Source organism: Loxodonta africana, chromosome 6 (assembly GCF_030014295.1).
Source record: "Loxodonta africana isolate mLoxAfr1 chromosome 6, mLoxAfr1.hap2, whole genome shotgun sequence".
Lineage (NCBI taxonomy): Eukaryota > Metazoa > Chordata > Mammalia > Proboscidea > Elephantidae > Loxodonta > Loxodonta africana.
This window is the reverse complement of record NC_087347.1, coordinates 49,063,885-49,086,567: the sequence shown is the minus strand read 5'-3', so window position 1 is coordinate 49,086,567 and position 22,683 is coordinate 49,063,885. Positions and strand designations below refer to the sequence as shown.

At 36.6% G+C, this 22,683-nt stretch overlaps 1 protein-coding gene across 5 annotated transcripts in view; it reads right to left on the bottom strand.

Moving 5' to 3' along the window:
* The window catches only part of SF3B1 (splicing factor 3b subunit 1), a 38,084-nt gene that overhangs the window by 8,025 nt on the left and 7,376 nt on the right, over positions 1 to 22,683 (bottom strand). For 2 of the 5 annotated variants that reach the window (XM_003406155.4, XM_023542601.2), the window contains exons 2-20: positions 19,479 to 19,645; positions 17,796 to 17,900; positions 17,234 to 17,348; positions 15,332 to 15,411; positions 13,498 to 13,668; positions 10,276 to 10,513; positions 9,317 to 9,529; positions 8,949 to 9,070; positions 4,908 to 5,105; positions 4,706 to 4,807; positions 3,997 to 4,176; positions 3,209 to 3,295; positions 2,809 to 3,079; positions 2,182 to 2,327; positions 1,931 to 2,077; positions 1,673 to 1,798; positions 1,040 to 1,261; positions 549 to 731; positions 353 to 464 (exon numbers count right to left, since the gene is read on the bottom strand). In XM_003406155.4, coding sequence (XP_003406203.1) covers positions 353 to 464; positions 549 to 731; positions 1,040 to 1,261; positions 1,673 to 1,798; positions 1,931 to 2,077; positions 2,182 to 2,327; positions 2,809 to 3,079; positions 3,209 to 3,295; positions 3,997 to 4,176; positions 4,706 to 4,807; positions 4,908 to 5,105; positions 8,949 to 9,070; positions 9,317 to 9,529; positions 10,276 to 10,513; positions 13,498 to 13,668; positions 15,332 to 15,411; positions 17,234 to 17,348; positions 17,796 to 17,900; positions 19,479 to 19,645 — 2,985 coding nt within the window. Of the gene's footprint in view, positions 1 to 352; positions 465 to 548; positions 732 to 1,039; positions 1,262 to 1,672; positions 1,799 to 1,930; positions 2,078 to 2,181; positions 2,328 to 2,808; positions 3,080 to 3,208; positions 3,296 to 3,996; positions 4,177 to 4,705; positions 4,808 to 4,907; positions 5,106 to 8,948; positions 9,071 to 9,316; positions 9,530 to 10,275; positions 10,514 to 13,497; positions 13,669 to 15,331; positions 15,412 to 15,717; positions 17,349 to 17,795; positions 17,901 to 19,478; positions 19,646 to 22,683 lie in introns of those variants that run through there. The other 3 variants (XM_010602619.3, XM_064286856.1, XM_023542603.2) reach the window with 3 other exon arrangements.

The following is a 22,683-nucleotide window of genomic DNA, read 5'->3' as shown; positions in this document are numbered from 1 at the left end:
CTTCAGGGCTGTCTTTTTTTCACTCCAGAGCATGGCAGAATATATTACAGTTATTTCTACTAAGATTCTCTACACCATGACTTCAAAGCTTTTTGAGGTGTTACTACTCCAACCTCTCTTGCAGATTCTAAACTTGACCTTTTTCCCCCCTTTAAAGTACAGTATAAATGGATTTTGGGAGATAAGACATTTGTGACATTCCCTGACTTAACTACAATCTTGAAGTGCTAAAAAAAAAATCAGAAATTACTACCCAGCTCCTAATGAATCTATATTTCACTTTCAAAAAAACCAAAGAAAGTTAAAAACCAAACAAACCAAAAAATTCTTACATGACCATCAAATTCCATACCTATTACATTTACAATGGCCTTCAGTGCTCCAAGAATGCTGCCCAATACTTCAGGGTACTCTTCACCCAAATACTCATACAAAACAACACCCAAGTGCCCCATCAGTTTTTCCTATAACAAAACAAATAACATTACAGTGTTATATTTATATTAAACTATTTGATAAAGAAATAAGAACCCAATAGAAAAGGTTACCTCTTGACAAGTCTTCATGACAACAGCAGTTCGAGAGATTAAGTCAGCTGCCTGTTGCCTAACTTTTGCTGATTTGTTATTTAAACGCCACAAAACTGTACCACAGATCTGAGGCAAGTATGGTTTGACTCGCTTGCCAAGAGCATTAACCACAGTACCAAAGCCATTCAACATTACTGAGTCCTAAAAAAAAAAAAAAAAAGCTAAGTTAAATAAAAAAATTACATTCACTGAGAACTAGAATTTAGTCTCTGTCACTGAACACTCAAGATACACTAATATTCAACCTTTTTCAACCACGTAAACATCACCTTTTTAAAAAATCAAATGTAAAAACCGGAGGTAGAAGAATATTTCTGGTAGCAACTGGGAAAATGAGTATTTTTTCCCCCAAATTCAATTATGTTTTAGTGATGCTATTTGTTTGAAAAGTAATGTTTTTCCACAGATAGGAAAGTCCGTGGCAACTCGCCTTAAGAATTAGTTATTACCTCTGTAGTCTGTTCTTGGAAAGCATAAAGAATACCATCGATCAGTTGTTCTTCAAGTTTATGATCAATATCTGCTGCTCCCAAGTTACCCATAATTTTCTCAATTGTCTCCATCACCATTTTTCTGTACTGTTCAGCTTCATCTTTCAGGTCATCCACAATCCTAGATATAATTTCTGCTGCACCTACTTTGTTTGCCAACTCCACAGTAGTATCAACTAACTAAAAAGACGAGGAAAAAAAAAAAAACAAAAAACACTTTAATTGCTCTTGTGAGGAAATAAATAGGCATCATGAAAACTGAATATTCCAAAGATCTACTGGCCTAGTAAACCATGCCATTTATTAAACTTTAAGGGAAAGGTGACCAGAAATTTTAAACGTGAGTCTAAATCAAGGTGATACAAGCTAAAATTGTATCCATGTTTCACCTAGCCAGACGAAGGCATTTAATTTACTAGACAAAGCCATCAATTCGTAGTTGGGCTATTTAATTGGCTGACTAAAATCCATCTCCTTTCACAATCAAGCACATACGAACTGTGAGATAATCTGGCGAAAAAATAATATTCAAAGTGATTTAAGAATTAGTCTAATCATTTTTGAAGATTTTTAAAAATAATAAACGCTTACCTGCCGGTAATTTCTTCTATCCAAAGCCATTCTGTGTTGCCAAAAATGTTTAAAAAAAGGAGGAAGAATCTCCGTTTTAATGTAGTTTGCTTCTACACCATCTGTTCCACAACACTGCTTTACCACCTACAAGATTAAAAAATAATAAAAATTCAAATACAGTGCTGGTGTAACACACAAGTTTCTTTTGAAAAATCTTTAAACACAAACTCAGGTTAGATGAACAAACCTGGAACAAAAACACTCTAGAACAATTACCTTTAGCACGATTTTCTTCATTTCTTCATCAGGAGACTGGAATTCTCGAATAAGGATTAACATCACTTCTCTAGTATAGTAGTTGGCATATTCTGCATCCATGAGAGGAATGAGATACCCAATAGCTTTTAAGAAAGCGGCCAGACCCTATTTTAAAATAAAAATATACATGTTAGTAAATTAGATTTAAGTCACCTTAACTTTAATGAGTCAAAATCAAAACAAAAATAAAATCTACTTCATGGATCTACCTTTCCTCTGTGTTGGCGGATACCCTTCCATAGAGGCTTTAGCACAGAATCAAAAGATTCAATACCATAAGGAGTTGCCGCTTCAGCCAAGGCAGCAATAGCCAAAGCACTAATGGTCCGAACTTTTTGCTGCTCATCCACGAGACCTATAAAACCAAACACAGGATTTAACTGAACACTAATGTTACCTAATCCTGGTGGCACACTGGTTAAGAGCTCAGCTACTAACCAAAAGGTCGGCAGTCTGAATCCACCAGCAGCTCCTTGGAAACCCCATGAGGCAGTTCTATTCTGTCCTATAGAGTCGCTGTGAGTTGTAATCAACTCGAAGGCACCAAGTTTAAGATTTCCTAATTTCTACAACACCATCTAGATTCCAGCAATATGCCTAGCATTTTACTCAAGTCAAACGTTTAGTGTTTTGTTCACACTAAACTAACAATTAACACTTGGCAAAACTCAGTAAGAACCACAGCCTGTTAAAAGATAGTATTATAAACCTCATCATAAAATACATTATATGGTGTTTCTGTAGTTAAAGCTCTTCTATTTATCTCCCCAAATTGGTTGCCCAAATTTCAGGACAGCTGCCTTATAAAAGAGAGACAAAGTTATATTATGACTTACCATGTTCAATGATCTCAACTAAACTTCTGAGATGTGGCAAGATGGCACAGCCCATAAGAATAGCTATCTGCTGTACAATCTTAATACCAGTGTGTCTTGCTTGCCAGGACTTCTTGCTTTTACACACAGCTTTTAAGAAGGGCAATAGAGAAGGAATGCCCAGGGCAGACGCTACAACAGCAAAGGCTCTTGCAGTTGTGTTACGGACATACTCATCCATATTATCTATATCAGGTCTCATAGTAGAGATCATAGTAGCCAGACCAGCAGCCTAAAAGGACAAGAAAAGTGAATGGTCATAAGCTGATAAAACATTAACCCTCAACCATTTTTTTCCATAATCAAATAACTCCCACCCACAGATATAAAACTTTCTTCTCTAGAAATTTTCTGTAAATACCTTTGCCAAATTAGAAATAATCTCTCGGCCTTCCACTCTAGCATAGTAATCTTCATCAATCAACAGTGGTTCAATGACCACAAGAATCTGGAAGAAGAAAAACAAGGAGAGAAGGAGCTTTATTTTCAAAGCAAATAATGCAACAGAATTAAATACATATAGGAAATTTATAATTACCCCCAGGCCTCTGTTAATCAAGAGACTAACTGTTTAAGAATTTTAATAACAGAATTTCAAACCCCAGCTGAAGATGAAATTTTGTGGGAACTGCTAACTACAGAGACTAACAAATATTCAATATTTAAAAACAGCAGCAACAATAAAAAACCCTGCACAACTACCTGTATTTTTGCAATTCTAAGCCATAATTACCATCAGCTAAAAGATGATTCTTAACACGAAAAAGCAGAACACTGTAACACACTTTTTGTCACACTAATGTCAAAAAAAAGGCAAATGAAAAAATATGACTGTGAATCCACTACGGTAAAGATGGCAGAAAGTTACATCTATATGTACCTCCATGTGTGTAACACATGCTTGTGCAAAGAAAAATGTCTGGAATGGTACCTAAATTTAAAATTGGTTACCTCAGAGTGGCTTGCATGGGCTAAGACTTTTTCTTTCTACTATGAACTTATAGTACCAGCTATCGCTTTTTCAGAATTTTTAAATTTCACGAATACACAAACATAACCTGGATTTGTTTTTTTAAAAAGCATGGATTTCTTTTATATTAAAAAATAAAAATATCAAGCCATCAGAAACACTACTTGAAAATAACAAACCTTGTGTACATATGGTCGAACTAAGTCATCAAGTTTGTATAATATTCTATCAATAACTTTCACAAGCAAATGACGTTCTTGATCCTCAAGTGTAGGAGACATCAGTAGAGGAAGAATCTGGTTAAACAAAGGACCAGCTCCAAATTCACGAGCTTTATCAGTAATCTGACGCAATGCAGCCTGGAAAAAAGTAGAGTTAAAAGGTGTGTTTTCTTTACAATCAAGCATTTTGAATGAGCAAGTTACTCCATGGTTTTCTGCAACTTAATATTTTTAGTGGACACATCACAAACATTTTACAAAGAGCATAAATTCATCCTATCAAAATTACTCTGCAGTTTGAATTGCATGAAAGAAAGTCAATGTTTTTCAAACAACTTAAAAAAGGTAATTTAGTAGAACAATGAAATCACAATGTAAAATCCTTTAAAATTTCCTTTAAATAATCTACCTTTTACAAGCCACGTAATGATAATTAGGAGCCCTGGAATCCTAATACAATTCCCCACAAAATGCCACTAATTACCTCAGAGTCTTAATATTTTAAAGGCTTTAAGGACAAAAAGGAGAACCTTGCCTTTCAGCATTCTTATTAGCACAAAAATCGTGGATAAAAGCTAAATAAAAGCCCTCAATATGAAGAGGTTAATTATAAATTTCTAAACAAAAAAATATAATGAACATACTGATTTAATAAAGTGGTGCTCACCTTTCTCATTGGAGGTGTTCCATTCTTTATTTTTAAAAGCAACTTCATTATTTTTCTCTCTTTTTGCTCTTCTGGACTAAGTGTTGACTCATCAACATCAACCTGATAGCATGAAGAAAAATAATTTTAAGGTAGGATGAGATGCTATGATTTATAACTCCAAAACAAAATGTAACATTTTAATTCTGCTATCACCACTCACCAATAGTTTATCAAAGTATTGAATGTCATCAGGTTTTAAAAATGGAAGATTTCCAGATGGTTGGTCATTAACACTTTTCATAGTTCTATCTTCAGTTTGCATGTGGAAACCAGTCATGCCACCCAAAGGTGTTGGAGTTGCTGTCAGCTTTCGAGCTGGAGTTCGAATAGGAACATAACCAGCTGGAGGAGGAAGTACCTAATGCAGATAAAATACAGTTCAGGATTTTCATAACATTAATTAGGAACACCATAATAAATAATATTTGCACTTATGATGGAGTTTACCAGCCATGAAGCTTTTTGCTTGGTTAGAGAGAAGAATTAACATCTCCCTTTTCTATCTTATTAGTTTTAAAATATAGCTGATGAATTTTATTTCCCATTCACTAATACTAAATCTATTAGGGTTGTGAAAAATGAAATAAATGGCAGGTTTATTCAATCACTTTCAAACATTAATCTGTATAAACATGTTGGTGAGCCAAGATTTTAAATTGTAAACAAATTCTGAATTACAAAACCTGAGTCAGCGATTTTCAAAAAAAAAAAAGGCTCTCTAAAAGCATGGAATATTTCATGTACACTCTTCCTATCAATGGAAATAGGCTTGCAAGGTATACATACGTAATGTATAAACTGTTACATTTTAATAAAATAAAACATTACCTACATAAACCCCTGCGGTATAAAATCAAATATTAACATCTAAGCCTAAAACTCTACAAAAATGAGTTAAATGCATTAAAAAGTAAAAACTAAATATTTACCAAAACACCTTGCATGATACACACTGCTTGATTAAATCTTCTGCAAAACCAATAAAATGTTTTTTAAAGTCTGTATTCTTTATATTTTTACAATAAAAATTTTAAAAAAATCAGTAAAGATTTCTCTAACAGTTTTTTACACTAGTGTCAAATTTCTTTCTAAATAATTTTTATTATGCTTTAAGTGAAAGTTTACAGATCAAGTCAGTCTCTCACACAAAAACCCACATACACCTTGCTACACACTCCCAATTACTCTCCCCCTAATGAGACAGCCTGCTCCCTCCCTCCGTTCTCTCTTTTCATGTTCATTTCGCCAGCTTCTAACCCCCTTCACCCTCTCATCTCCCCTCCAGGCAGGAGATGCCAACACAGTCTCAAGTGTCCACCTGATCCAAGAAGCTCACTCCTCACCAGCATCCCTCTCCAACACACTGTCCAGTCTAATCCACGTCTGAAGGGTTGGCTTCGGGAATGGTTCCTGTCCTGGGCCAACAGAAGGTCTAGGGGACATGATCACCAGGGTCCTTCTAGTCTTAGTCAGACCATTAAGTCTGGTCTTATGAGAATTTGGGGTCTGCATCCCACTGCTCTCCTGCTACCTCAGGGGTTCTTTGTTGTGTTCCCTGTCAGGGCAGTCATCGGTTGTAGCCAGGCACCATCTAGTTCTTCTGGTCTCAGGATGATGTAGTTTTTGGTTCATGTGGCCCTTTCTGTCTCTTGGGCTCCTGATCACCTTGTGTCCTTGGTATTCTTCATTCTCCTTTGATCCAGGTGGGTTGAGACCCATTGATGCATCTTAGATGGCTGCTTGCTAGTGTTTAAGACCCCAGGCGCCACTCTTCAAAGTGGGATGCAGAATGTTTTCTTAATAGATTTTATTATGCCAACTGACTTAGATGTCCCCTGAAACCATGGCCCCCAGACCCCTGCCCCTGCTATGCTGGCCTTTGAAGCATTCAGTTTATTCAGGAAACTTCTTTGCTTTTGGTTTAGTCCAATTGTGCTGACCTCCCCTGTATTGTGTGCTGTCTTTCCCTTCACCTAAAGTAGTTCTCATCTACTACCTAATTAGCAAATGCCCCTCCCCCACCCTCCCTCCCCCCTCTCATAAACTATTTCTCAAGTTCTTATAATAGTGGTCTTATACAATATTTGTCCTTTTGCAGCTGACTAACTTCACTTGGCATAATGCCTTCCAGGTTCCTCCATGTTATGAAATGTTTCACAGATTCCTCACTGTTGTTTATCGATGCGTAGTGTAAATACACCATAATTTATTTATTCATTCATCTGTTGATGGGCACCTTGGTTGCTTCCATCTTTTTGCTATTGTAAACAGTGCTGCAATAAACATGGGTGTGCGTATGTCTGTTCGTGTAAAGGCTCTTATTTCTCTAGCATATATTCTAAGGAGTGGGACTGCTAGATCATATGGTAGTTCTATCTCTAGCTTTTTAAGGAAGAGCCAAATAAATTTCCAAAGTGGATGTACCATTTTGCATTCCCACCAGCAGTGTAGAAGTGTTCCAATCTCTCCACAGCCTCTCCAACATTTATTCTTTTGTGCTTTTTGGATTAATGCCAGCCTTCCTGGAGTGAGAGGAAATCTCATTGTAGTTTTGATCTGCATTTCTCTAATGGCTAATGATCGTGAACATTTCCTCATATATCTGTTAGCTACCTGAATGTCTTCTTTAGTGAAGTGTCTATTCGTATCTTTTGCCCATTTTTTAATTGGGTTATTTGTCTTTCTGCAGTTGAGTTTTTGCAGTATCATGTAGATTTTAGAGATCAGGTGCTGATCAGAAAGAAATGTCATAGCTAAAAACTTTTTCCCAGTCTATAGGTAGTCTTTTTACTCTTTTGGTGAAGTCTTTGGATGAACATAGGTGTTTGATTTTTAGGAGCTCCCAGTTATCTAGGTTTTCTTCTGCACTGTTAGTAATGTTTTGTATACTGTTTTATGCCATGTATTAGGGCTCTTAACATTGTCCCTACTTTTTCTTCCATGATCTTTATCGCTGTAGACTTTATATTTAGGTCTTTGATCCATTTTGAGTTAGTTTTTGTGCATGGAGTGAGGTAGGGGTCTTGTTTCGTTGTTTTGCAGGTGGATATCCAGTTACGCCAGCACCATTTGTTAAAAAGACTGTCTTTTCCCCATTTAAATGTTTTGGGGCCTCCAAATTTGTTTTAGTACAAATTCCAGGACAGGTCAATAAGCCTATAAAGGTCTTTCCCAAAAAGCCTACACTGTTGTGTCTAAAAATCTGTATTAAAGATTAAATTAAGTATATATTGACGCTATTTGAATTTTGTTATCCAATTATTTTTATACTCTTAGTTAACACACAAGCATAGATCACTATTTTGAAAAATGATTTGGAATTCCATTCTACAGATTAGAGACCTATGAAATCAAGGCCACTAGCATCACTCATAAATTAAAGACTTAAAGGTCTCCTCTTTTTTATGTTCATTAATAAGACTGTCCCCTCCCACTACTAAGAGGAAATCAATGAAGAAAAGTGAAAGTCACTCAGGCAGTCAATAGTAGGTTGTGTCTATACTTACAGCATTATGTGGAGGATATAAAGAAGTTAACAAAGCAAAAAAAAAAAAAAAAGAAAAGATGCACACTTAAACATTCTAATATCGACCTAGGAAGGCGGGGGCGGGGGGCGGGGGAACCATACACATAAACTGAAAAGCAGCGGGCGTTAGCTAAAAAGACAACTTAAGTTTCAAGTCTGGCATGACAGTAACTAGCTATGTGACTACACATTACCTTTGGACCAGCAAATATTCTCAAAGTGCCAAGAAAATTCTATAGTTTAAAATAAACTTCAAGTTGCTATGGTAAAAAAGAATATGCATTGTGTTCACTGGCAACTCATCAACTTATAAATACACAAACTCTTGTGAGGCATCAAGTAAAACAACCATGATCTAATATGAGCTTTAACCCTGGGACCTGTAGTAAACTGGAGCAGCAACCCATTCCATACTCCTAAGGCACCAGTTCTCAAAGCACGGTCTGTGGACTTCCAGAAGTCTTTGTGATTTCTCCATTCCAAAAGGCAGTAAAAGCTTCATGTCATTCATTTCTTTTCATCTCCATGTATTACTTCTTGAAACCGAACTATACATGGAAATAGCTATAAGAATGGAATGGCTGCAGTAAATCTGGGTAAGGCCAAGCCAAACTTGACCTGCCAAATAATTTAAAGAAAAAAATAGAATTCACATTCATTATTCACTGTTATTACCTTATAGCCTTCTGGGAACATAGCATCTAGTTCTTCATCAGAAAGTGGACGATTTCTCTCATCAATTTCTCTCTCCCATCGCCAAGCCTGAAGCTGTTCAGGAGTCATACTCATTATATGACCTATCAAAAAAAGCAAATTTCTGTAACAATTTGTAATGCCAAACTGTATCATTACATAGGTCCTTGGGTATAAGTTAAATGAGTCCTAACATTTAATTGCTCTTACGGTATAAATTCAAACCAAGACTTTTTTTTCATACCCCTTATCCTTGCTAAAAACTGGCATTAACAGTACACAAAAAACCAGGGGGAAAAATTTCTAAATATTTTCAAAAGGAAAATTATTTCCAATGAGAGAGTTTCTACCTGGAGTAGGGGTTGCCATGTTCATGGCTGGTGTGCCAATTGGTGTTTTCCCAGGGGTCAGAACAGGAGTGCTTCCACCCATCTGACTAGCTGGTGTTTCATCCCAACGTGATTTTCTTTTACTGGCTCCTGGGGTTGGTGTTTCACCAATTGAATCTCCACCTCTATCTGTTCGAGGAGTCTCAGCCCATCCACTTCCATGCCCAGGAGTATCTTTAAAGAAAAAGAAAAAGTGAATTAAGACCACAATTTTAACCATGGTCAAAACAATATTATCTTTAAACTGCTTACATACTCAAAACGCTCAAGTTCAGAAACAGGACATTCTTGAAATGGTCTCCATTTCAAGTTTTTATGTTCCATTTCGTATTTACCCACCTTTCACCGTTTTTAGTGTTTCTTTTCCACAAATTACACTAACAAGACACACTAACGATCAAGCAACAGGAAAACATAGTGAAATATTCTAACCACCTATAATATCAAAACCCAGAGACGCTCACTATATATAACTTGAGCCACTTCATTTCTCCGTGCAGCTGAGCTATTCTGGAGTTCAAGCCTATAACTGCTTCTTCCATTACAAGTTTAAGTACTCTCCCATGTGATTAAAAATTATTTATGAAATTTTAACAAAGCAGATTTACTATTAAATCTTAACTTGCCACAGCTATTCTCATATACAGTTAATTATAGCTTTATATCACGTACACAAAAAACAAGGTGTTACGGTCTACAAATTTTACTCTCCCCCAATGTTCTTTCTGAAATAAATCTTAAATATCTTCAGGGAAAAATATTAGGGATATGATCTCAGTTCTTTATGTATCCCCAAAGGGGCTGGTTATTTACTTGCCCAACCAGGGCTTGAAAGAACAGGTTTCAGTCTCGAAACATTCCACTCATCAAGTGAACATTTAACCCAAACACACGTTCAGACTCCACTAGAAGTGAAGTACCTCTCTCTGTTTTGGGTGTCTCATCCCATCTGTTTTTACGGGCGCTAGAAGTTGCGCCTCCATGGCCTGGTGTCGCATGGCCTGGTGTATCGCCTCGTCCAGGAGTAGCAGCTCCCGCTGGTGTGTGACTAGGTGTAGGATCCCATATTTTTGAGCCTGGGGTTGCTCCAGGAGTCTCGCTTCCCTTTGCACGACCTGGTGTCTCATCCCATCTTAGGGAAGGGGTATGCCCAGGGGTCTGGAAAAAAAAAAAAAAAAAAATTCACGTATCTGCACACCCACAGAGAAATAACTAGAAACATTTCTGCTGAACAAATGTTCTACTTCTGTTCACTATAATTAAGAGTCAGAGTAGACTATCTTTCTATCTAAAAGATACTTACCTGCTAGCAAATATGTTTACGACCAAAAACAAAGCTTTAATTTGGAGCAGTGAAAAAAGCCCTGAGTTAAAAAAAAAAATAAAATTCTGGGTATGAGTCTTGGATATGGCACTAATAGCTCTGTGACTTTCGGAACATAACTAAGGTTTCTCTAGATCTGCAACTACAGAATTTCAGCTCTAATTACATCAGTACTTCTTAAACTGGGGCTTAGAGGGGAGAGGTAATCCATGAGTTGTAAGAAATACTGTCTTTGTGCTTTTGGTTAAACACTATGTGTGTGGGAGTCCCTGGGTGGTGCAAATGCTTAATGCACTCCACTGCTAACTGAAAGGTTGGAAGTTCTTATCTATCCAGAGGTGCCTTGGAAGAAAGGCCTGGTGATCTACTCCCAAAAAAACAGCCCCTGAAAACCCTATGGGGCACAGTTCTACTCTGACACACAAGGTCACCATGAGGCGAAATCGACTCAACAGCAACTAACTTTCATTGTGTGTATATGTGTTTAACATAAACATTTTTTTTTACCACCTCAGTAATTACAACCAGGGACTGCCCCATCATTTCAATCCTTTGGATAAGTTTATTTTTATAACTATGTCTCCACCAAATATTACCCTAACTGATGCTGACAAGATTAGTGTAAAAAGGCTAGAGGTAGACTGAAGTGATTAAAAGTCCCGTAGTAGCTAAAATGGAGACAAGTAATGGGTGATGTAGGGCATCAGATAGCTATGCTATCAAAAGAAACTGCACAGTGCAGACAATACCGTATCGATGCAGCAGGTGATTTAGTGTGAACAACTTAAAATGTTTACTGAAGTACTGACTTATAAGCATTCTACAGGTTTTATAGTATACTGTATATACTTGTTTTTAAGTTGGATGCTCTTAACAGGAGTGACAGGAGTGTTATCTAATTTTCTATGTTTGCAAATCTGCATAATAACATTCACAAATTTAAGGCTGAGTATTTCTTCCTTTAAAAAGATTCTATATATTACTCAAAATTGAGAAACTCTGGATTAGATAAATGAAGCACATACACTGTTCAAAATCTCATGTTTTGGCAGCTGCCCGTCCTGCTGTATTAGAAGGGGCATCCTTCCTAGTATCCATTACAATTCCGAAGTCATGATTTAAGGCAGAGTTCTATTAAATGAGCTGAATGAAAGAAAACACAGCCTGAATCTCTAACTTAGACGAAAGACATCAATGCTTGTGTCTACTTACCATGAGCAGACAATTAATCAGACACTAGGAAGGTAAGTTTCTCTTTCCCAATTTTTAAAATTTAACACTAAATGTCAACCACAGAATTAGTAATTATTCATAATCAGCAGAACCAAATCCTCTCAATTTATCTATCAGTAAGCAAAAGAGAATTCCTCAGGATGTATCTTAAAATAAACCGTTTAGCAATATACTCCAATTCTGAGTTTGAGAAATTACTGCCACAGCCTGACAGGTTTTTCTTGATTTGTAAATAAACCTGCAGTAGGCTAAGCCAGAGCTGATAATGACTTAGACTAGTGTGGCGGGGACAGGGGTCATGAAAAATGGTTCTATTCTGAATATATTTGAAGTTAAGGCCAACAAAATTTGTTATAGATAGGATATGGGGTGAGAGAAAAAGAAAGGAGTATAGGATGATTTCTAAATGACTGACTCCTAAGAGTCTGGCTTGAACCAAACAGACACAGGAGAGACCAGCGGAGCAGGTTGGAGGGGAGGGAGAGAAAGGGGAAATACTGATTTTGAAATGCTTATTAGTCTCCCAAGTAAAAGTGTCAGGTTGAACAGATATATAAAAGTCTGAAGAACAAAGAAGCAATAGATTAGGTTTATAAAAATGTAGGAGTTGTCTGTGTAAAGACAGCACTGAAGGACAGGGATAAAATCCTAGTGAGTGAAGATGGAAAAAGTCTAAGGACTGAGCACTAAAAAAAAAAAAAAAAAAAAGTTCAGAGGTAAGGAAGATGAGGAGGATCCTGCAAGAGAGACCAAGCAGGAGTAGTCAGGAGAGCATGAGAACCAAGAAAGACTGAAACCCAGAGGCTGAAAGAAAAAAAAGGTTTCAAAGAAAGCCACAGCTAATTACATGCTAAGTAATATGAAGATTGAGAACAGACCTTTGAGTTCAGAAACAAAGAGGTCTCATGACCTTGAGTTATGATGCAGGCAAAAGACAGGTCAACAGATACAGCAAGTATACACAACTCATTTAAGGTCTTCTGTAGTAAAAAAGAGACAGAAATGGGATGGTAGCTGAAAAGGGATATGAGGATCAAGGGATGGTTTTCTGTAGTTTTTTTTTTTTTTTTTTTAAGAGACAGAAGAACGATAGAACATGTTTGCTGGTGGACAAGGAAAAAAACTGATGTTACACAAGAGTCCTTGAGTTAGTAAGGGAAGACAGAAAATGGAGCATAAATGGTATACTTAGCTTTAGATGGTCAACCTGCACAAACAGTTCATATCCTAACAGGTGGGGAAGCAGAGTAAATGAGAAGAGACAGAGGCAGAATCGTAGACGTTTTGACTGTTTATATTATGAGGAAAAAATAAGCAACATCATCAACTAAAAGTGAAACTAAAGAGGTCCGGCAATGTAAAGAAGTCCTCTAGGGGAGTAAACCGATTCAGGGCATGTAGCAGCACTGCACACCAGAGGCAAGTGGTCAGAGGCATAAATTCTTCACCTAGAAAATGCGGAAGACCACTACACTGTACTCACCCTCCACTATGTGACATACCTACATGTCTAAACTTAATACTCCAAAAAGAACATCCTTTCTAACAGAGAATTTCTAAGTAATAACAAATCAAAAGATATTACCTCTGCCTGATCCCAACTTGACAGCTTTTTGGGAGTGGCACCAGGAGTCTGATCAGCTGTCTGATCCCAGCGCCGTTTTCTTTTTGATGGAGGCTGGGATGCTGCTGCTCCATTGACGACTTTTAGTTCTCCAGCTTTAGCTTTTTCTGCTAGTTGTTGCCTAATTTCCCTCTGAAAAATATTTGAACGAACAGTGAGCATCTGTATTTAAAATGTTTCCTTATTATTTTTATGTCATTAGTACAGTCGACTTTATTTAACATCCTATTCTATACTGCACTAACTCCTCTTTCTGTGCTTCTGGGGTCCCATTCCTTAATCTCTTTCTCTGTTTCCAGTTTTACACAGCATCTTTCTGCACAAATAGAGGACCAAGTACAGAATTTATAGCAAAAAGCACCCAACTCTGTATATAGTCATCAGTGAAGTAACCTATCTTCATCATGTTACCAACAGTGAAGAGCCAAGACTCACTGAAAAACAGGGTTTTAAAAACTCATATAAGTAGAAAATAAGACTATGTAGCAAGATAGAAAAATGATAAAAAGTAAAAATAAAATTGTTATGATTACATTCAACAAAGCCTAAAATTTTAAAAGAGGCTCCATTACCCACTTAATTCACGTAACAAACAAATCTATTAATATATAATAAAGTTATGGGGGTTTACTGTTAAAATGGAGTAATCTCTGGAATCCTTCAGAATTTTCTACCCATATCCATACTGAACCTTATGGGAGGCTTAGGAATTTTTCAAGGAACACATCCACTCTTAAGATTCAAATGTACCCATATGGCCAAGGGGCCAGGTATCAAAAACAGACACAGAAATATGAAAAGTTTAATTTGGAAGGTGGTAGAATTTTGGGTGAGATTCTTTATCGACTTAATTTTTATTAATACTATTATGATATTACTTGTGTAGGACACCAGCACAATTTGTACAAGGCAAGGTCATGGAAGCTCCATAGACACATCCAAACTCCCTGAGAGACTGAATTGCTGGGCTGAGGGCTGTGGGGACCACAGCCTTGGGGAACACCTAGTTCAAATGGCATAACACAGTTTATAAAGAAAATGTTCTACATTCTATTTTAGTGAGTAGCATCTGGGGTCTTAAAAGCCTCTGAGCGGCCATCTAGGACACTCCACTTGCCCCTCTGGGAGCAAGAAAGAATGAAAAAAACTAAAGACATTAGGGAAAGATTAGTCCAAAGGACTAATGGACCACATCTACCACGGCCTCCACCAGACTGAGTCCAATAAAACTAAATGGTGCCCGGCTACCGCCACTAACTGCTCTGACAGGGATCACAATAGAGGATCCCAGACAGAGCTGGAGAAAAACACAGAACAAAATTCTAACTCACCAAAAAAAAAACCCAAAACCAAACTTACTGGCCTCGCAGAGACTGGAGAATCCCTGAGAATGTGGCCTCCGGACACCTTTTTAGCTCAGTAATGAATCACTCCTGAGGTTCACCCTTCAGCCAAAGATTAGATAGGCCCATAAAACAAAACAATACTAAAGGGGCATGCCAGCCCAGGGGCAAAGACTACAAAGCAGAAGGAGACAGGAAAGTTGGTAACAGGGATCCCAGGGTGGAGAAGGGAAAGTGTTGACATGCTGTACAGTTGTTAACCAAAGTCATAAAACAATACGTGTACTGTTTAATGAGTAATCTGCGCTGTAAGCCTTTACCTAAAGTACGAAAAAAATATATATGTATAAATAAATATTACTTGTGTAGTAAATTACAAAAAGAAATCGTAAGTCTCTCGATCTAACCTTTCTTTACATTCATTCACAACCATTAAAATAAGGTTCACAAACCTCTTCTTTGGTCAAATGCTGTTCTCGCATTACATCCATGTAAGTTCTGGCATTCATTTTAGGATCAGGGGTCTTCCCTCCTGCAGAAAAGAACAGCAACAGGACAAGAGTACAATAAATAAAAGATAATTAGGTTCAGTTGATTTATCTGCCCTGCTCTAATATTATGTTATTCCATAATCATTTAATTTATATTTGATGGAAAACTTTAATAATTATACATCTTACTTTTTATTGAGTTTTGCTGATCAATTTAACCTGTTTGAACACAAACATATCTACAGCAGTTTAAAACAAATATTTTAATGCATATAAAACAAAATGACAGCACAGTTTAGAGTCTTCAGAAGTGATGGGTTCCTGGGTTGCTAATCCGGAATACGTACACTTTCGTGCCTTTGTCTCCATCAGCAGTTCTGACTTCAAGCAGCAGAATAGAAGCCTAGAAAATTATCTCTTTACCATTAGTAACACTTTGGAAAGATATTTATATTCAAAACATTACCTGTTGCAAGCTGTTAAAATCCTGACTACAAATAACTATGCCTAGATAAGTTCTTCAAACAACGTTCTAGAACAGTTACGGTTTAGAAAATCTTTTAAAAAATATTCCTATTATCTTTTTCTGATGTCATGTTATTAAAAAGGGCTTCATGCTTTAAGTTTTGTTGACCCAGAAATATAATTTAATTCTTATAAAGTATAAATTACAACTGGAAACATTACTTGACATACATTACTTCTACCAGTTATTATGATGCACACAGAAGAAATGTGGTGTACAAAGAGATGTGTTAGTCTCTTGAAGTTTCAGTATTTGCTTTTCAAACTTCGAAGTATTTTAAAGAAGCCCAAACTGTATACAGCAAGATTCACACAGGCACACTACGCTTTAGAAATGTGACAATTAGCTATACTAGTAGTATAGCATCATAATGATTCAGGAAAAAATAATAAAATTCTAAGACATTTCCTATACTGAAGATCATGCCCAATTGGCAGTGTCATTCTTTCTGACACTAGCTCTGATAAGACTTCCTTTGGAATACTTTTTCACCATAATCTAGAGAGGATGTGTTGAACTGCACCCTTAAGAATGCAGACAGGACTGGCATATAGCAGTACTGCTGTAGGAAAGAAATTAAGGACAGTTAGTATGGGCCTGTGAATTCTGACATACATGTTTAAATCAATTACAATTAAGCAAGTAAAAAAAAAATCCCTACTAATTCATGCAGGCTGATAAGTCTAATTTGTAAACCTGCAGCAGAATCTAATTTTAAGAAACAGGCACCTAATTTTGCTTGTGAAACTCACTCACCTGAGGAAAGCTTCCATCAGGTTCACTATTGCCCCTTGTGCTGACTTGCACACTACAATTAGCAAAACAGACTCCAACTATTAAAATTATCAAAGTCTTTGTATATATACTTGTTTTATTTTTAAGTATGCTTAAAGCAAAGTAGATGCATTTACTAAACTATATTTAGAGCAACATGGGGGGAGCTCTAATGTGAGAATGTTTCTCAAAAGTAACAATCCTAAAAATCTAGGATTTGGAATGAAAACTTTCAATAATTTGCAAGTATTTTCAGCAGAAACACACATTTGTTCAATGTATAGAAAGCGTACCCAAAACAAAAGTAAAAGAAAAACCTTTAACCCTTTGCGTTTCTATGGCATTGGCTCAATATTTTCTTGTCCTTCTACCTGGAAAGAAAACTTGCATTATAAAGATGAAGAATATGGCATCTGTGACTTCAACCAAATCTATATAAATCTAAAGGGGGATTTTAAAAAAGAAAAGTAAATTCATAAGCATGCCAAAAAAAATCAAAGGGCTAAAGACAACTTAATACAAATAAATTTCTCAATACTTATAGAAAAGTGGGAAAGAATTACCATCTGCAAAAGGATCAAGACGCTCTGGGGAAATTATCATGGTCCGCCTATGCTTTTTGTATTCATCTTCGCGGTCTGCAATCTTCGGAGGCCGGTGCTCAGCAAATGGATCATACTGAAAAGAAGCATGTCTCACCCGTTACGCCCACTTTATTAAATAACCGAACAGAATATAATAAATAAAAATAACATTATAAAACATGGAAAAATGTTCAATAAATACCTACTAATAAAATTTTCTGTATGGTTTTATAGGTAAATGTTAATATGAAAAAATAAGGCATATGGAAATGAGATGATATACATGTCCACATTTCCACAGTTCATGTATCCTGACACAATTACCTTTATAAAATGAATTAAATATTATCTGTAATTCTCCTAAGTCATAGATACTGACACAATTACCTTTATAAAATGAATTAAATATTATCTGTAATTCTCCCAAGTCAACACTGCCCAAAACATTACAAAAAGTGATTACTAAAATGTGTGGACTTTCCATGGGAACTGCGATAGTCACCCTTCTTTAGCTGAATAAAACAGTTTCAAAAGAAGTCACCTGTTCTGTTGACTGTGGTATATCATTAAGCAATGCCACAGGGGCATGATATCCTGGCTTCTTCTGACCAAGCAAACTTGTAGATGATGAGTAGTCATCGTCATCCTGCAATGAAACCCCCCCAAAAAGCCACAAGCAAAAATGTCAAACTTGAAAAACAAAAAGGCCATATAAAGATTCAAAACAAAATACTGTGTCAGAAATACATGCTGACAGTGTTATGTCTAGGTCCTCCTTCACAAAACTTGTTAACACTACTAGGTTTTCTTTCCAATTCAAGCTACTAAAATTAAATTTAATCCTCTTTATGCTTTTAAACTTATTAAACAACGAATGTTTTCCACAAGTCAATTAAAACTAGCTATGGACTAGAAATTTGACGGACTAGAAAAATTTGAGCATATTTTCTAACAGAAGAAACCGAAATTTTTCAGTTGACACTACATAAAAAAGTTCTTTTTTAGAACTCTCCATTTTTATTTTTATTTTTTAAATCATGTTTTTAACATAATTTAACAACTACAGAGAGATGTAAAAAGTAATTAATTTTAAATGTATATATGTTTCCCTGATAATGTTTAAAAAGAACAATGTTATACTATGTTACATTACTGGCACAAAAACTGCAATGCTGGGTAACTCTCAAGATCTTAACACCTCATAAATTTTATTCAAAAATAAAAATTTCCCCCTCAGCTTCTGGAACATATAGCCATCATTTTAGGATACGATAATCCAAAATACTAGTCCTTAATTGGCTTCCAAAAATTTTACCTTCAGAACTAAGTTTAGTTTTTCTCCAGAAAAGTGCCAAACATATAATGTGGCTTGAATGGTTTTTTTGTATATTGCAAACCAGTCTGATAATCTATATACAGAAAAGTTTGTTACTGACTCATGCAAACATAAATACGTATTTTACCAAATGTGGATGTTTGGGATGGTCTTACAAAATATAAATTATGGAATATATAAAAAAAATTTTAAGAAATATGTTTCAAAATGAGAGTTGGTCATCCTCCAGAGCAACTGAAACCGATACAAAAAGTCTATGAATATCAGTTAACAAGAAACATCCCATTCATATTAAGATGCCAAGTGGAGAAAAAACAGCATCAAGTACAAGTCAGAAACCAAAAGTTACTGGGAAAGATGGAAATTTACAATCAAGCCACTTCTCAGAGGGGACACTCTAGACAGAGCTCAGTAGTTGGGAATTTACTTTTACCTTGGTTAATGTCTTACAGGTGCTCTGCTGGATCAACAATCTAGTCTTTAACATAAAGATTCAGAACTGAGCACTTTCAGTTAAGTTTCTGAAACTCAGAGACGAAGAACACCTATAAAAATTTTATCCTCACAAAAAAATGTCTCCCCAGATTAACCCAGGGCTTCAAACTGGTTCGTTCCTGCTGAGAATGTGCATTTCTAACAAGTTCCCAGGTGACGCTAATACTGCTGGTTAGGGACCAATTCTGAGAACCACTAGTACAGCAGTGGTTCTCAAAATTTATTAAACAGAAGAATCACCTGGGAATCTTCTTTAACTGTAGATTATTTAGTATTATCTGGGGTGGGACAAATCAGTTCAAAGCCCTGGATTAAACCAGATGACTCAAAAAATTCTTTTATATTTCTTGCTCTCCCTCAAAAAATGCCTCTCTTATACAATCTGTAACTTACATCTTCAAGTTCAGTTGCAGCAATTGATGTCACGTATCCAGCAAATCTGCTGTCACTTCCACCATATATTTCCTGATCATAGTAACCTGTAGAATCAAGGCCCACTCCTTGAGCTTCATCAAGAGCTGCCTTCTTGCCTTGAATTTCTCGAATCTGTGCTTCAATATCTATGAGAAAGGAAATAAAGACTTTAATTTTCCAAAGAGCTCTTAACACAATGCATTTCTCTACTAGATGTTATCAAAATATTCTCCTAAATACTGAAAATTTAAAATAATTGTGGGTTAGTAAAACTATACCAAGTACTAATTTTTAATACATTCTCCATTTCAACAGACAATATACAGAAGGGCTGCTTCCTATTCCATCAACTACAAATTGCCCTTGCCTTACCAACCCATTTGGTATGAATGGGTTACTGAACTTCATTTGTAAATTACTGTTGAGTTCTAAACCTTTCCCCAACTGAGGAAATACTATGCTGATTAGAGACCCAAAGCTATATTCAAAATTATTTAACATCAAATCTACCAGAGATACAAAAATAAGTGCTGTGGAGAGGGGTTCTCGAGCATAAATTTAAGTGTGAAAGATCACCCAGATATTGTTAAAATACAGTAGCCTGGGTAGAACCTATGTTTCTGCATTTCTAACAAGCTCCCAGGTAAAGTACTGGAGATCCGGGACCACAATGAATAGCAAAATAATAAAGGATAAAGTCTAAATTCCTTAGCGTTGAATTTAAAGGCCTACACAATTTGGTTCCAACCTACCATCGCAGCAGTTCTGTACTTAAGACTTTGAGCTCTGGAATCAAAAACTCTGCCTTCAAAACATCAGTAAGTTATTTAACCTCTATGTTATCAGTTTCCTACAACAAACTTTTTATAAGGATAAAATGAGATAAGAAATGTAGAACACTTAAGCACTCAATGAATGAACTCTTGCCATATCTCACCCCCAACCACTACGTTTTATCCATAGGTCTCACATTTAGAAGATGCACATCCAGTGTATAATGAAGTATTCATTCTCCTCAGCTGCTTCCCAAACTTCCCCTCAATTTTTAATTTTGAAAATTTTCAGAAAAAGGGTACACTAGTATAAAGAATACCCACATGCCCTTCACCTATATTCGTCTGTTATCTATGAAAATAAGATAAAGTGAATATATGTGGTGTGTATATATTTTCTCTAAATCATCCAAAAGTTACCCATAAACCACCACTCCTAAATATTTCAGCATATATTTCCAGATCAAGAACCTTTTCTTATACAGCACAACAGAATTGTTATTCTTGATCTTATGGGCCATCGAATCGATTCTAACTCATAACCATCCTACAGGACAGAGTAGAACTGCCCCAGTAGGGTTTTCTAGGCTGTAAGGTTTACATACAGCAGCAGATTGCTAGGTCTTTTCTACTTTGAGCCTCGGGAAGGGGTGAGTTCCAACAGCCGAGCTTTCTGTTAGCAGCCAAGTGTTTAATTACTGTGCCACCAGGGATCCTTATAACAGCATTAGCACACTCAAGAAAGTAAACCTTGATACAATATTATCTTATATTCCATCTTTAAAACTTTCCAACTGTACTAGTAAAATCCTTTACAGCTGTTCTCTTTTTTGATCCACAAACCAATCAAGAACCAGGCACTGCATTTACTTGTCGTGTCTTTTCAGAGGGAAGAAGAAGAAAAAAAAAAACCCATTGCCGTCAAGTTGATTTCAACTCACAGCGACCTTATGGTTCAGAGTAGAACTGCCTCATAGAGTTTCCAAGGAGCACCTGGTGAATTTGAACTGCCGACCTTTTGGTTAACAGCTGTAGCACTTAACCACTACGTCCCGGAGTTTCTGTAATGTCTCTTTAGTGTCCTTTAACTACAATCTAGCCCTTCAACTTTTTTCTTTCCTGACACCAAATAGCTTTATATTACAAGCTGATGCTTCATTTTAATAATTTGAATCATACTTAAGTATATATAAAAAAAAAAAGGTTTCTATTGCCAAATGACTTCTGTGGCCTACCAAATAGCTGTTTCAACTCTTGCCGGCCCATTAAAAGCTGTGTCTAATTGAATTAAGCCCTTTAACATCAGGCACTTAAGCTCATTTACTAGTTGTATGGGCCTAAAGGAAGAGACTCAAACAGCATCATGCAATTGAGCCCCCCACCCCTCAACTAAGGGAGAAAACCCTCAGTTCCTCAAGATGAATGTGGCTTAAAGCAGAAAATGTAATAAGCTTGACTAGTCTCAAGAATTCAAAATGATGAGTTTACTGCCGAGCCTAGCAGCTCTAGATCTCAAAATTCTTGTTATGTGCCACAGCACAGCCAGGGGCCTCAACTGAGCTGGGTGGCTGTACTATTCTACTTCTGTATCTGTCTGAAGTTCTACAGGACAAAAAATACAGTACTTTTTAAAATCCACCCTCCTCCGACACACAAGCGCAATTTTTTTCCTGAAGAAGAACCTCTCACCAGTTAGGAATACTGGCTAAAGTGTGACAGAGATCCACTCTTCATTTTTTCCTTTCTGAAATGGTTGAGACTTTTTTTTTTTTTTTTTTACCACTATCTACACGTATCGCTTTTAAGAAAACAGTGTTTATAAAAGGCCACAAATGGTACTACTATCAGGAACCAGGCAGGAAACATAAACGGGTGAATCGGGCTTGTCAAATAGTCTGCAATCTCTCCTCCACAGCATCAGTGTTTTCTGACGACCACTTATATCAGAATCATCTGACACACCTGTTATAAGGGCCAACTCCTAGGACTCTAACCCAGTGCCATCGAGTCGATTCCGACTCATAGCGACCCTACAGGACAGAGTAGAACTGCCCCACAAGAGCTTCCAAGGAGTGCCTGGCAGATTCAAACTGCCAACTCTTTGGTTAGCACCCGTAGCACTTAACCACTATTCCACAGGGTTTCCTAGGACTCTAGCACACTTAAAATCAGAACCCGCAACTTAGAGACAGGATTCCACATTAACGAACTTCCCATAAAACTATTTTACCTGGCCCATCACCCCTCCATTTCCAGCTCCAGACCCAGTCCACCCCTTACAAGTTTTCCAGTTTAGAGCATCATCTGATACTTTTTTCTATGCTCATACCCAGCTAAACAACAGGAAAGCAGTAGTTCTGTAAAAACTACATCATACCATACATGTATCACTGTGCAATCTATTTCTCTCC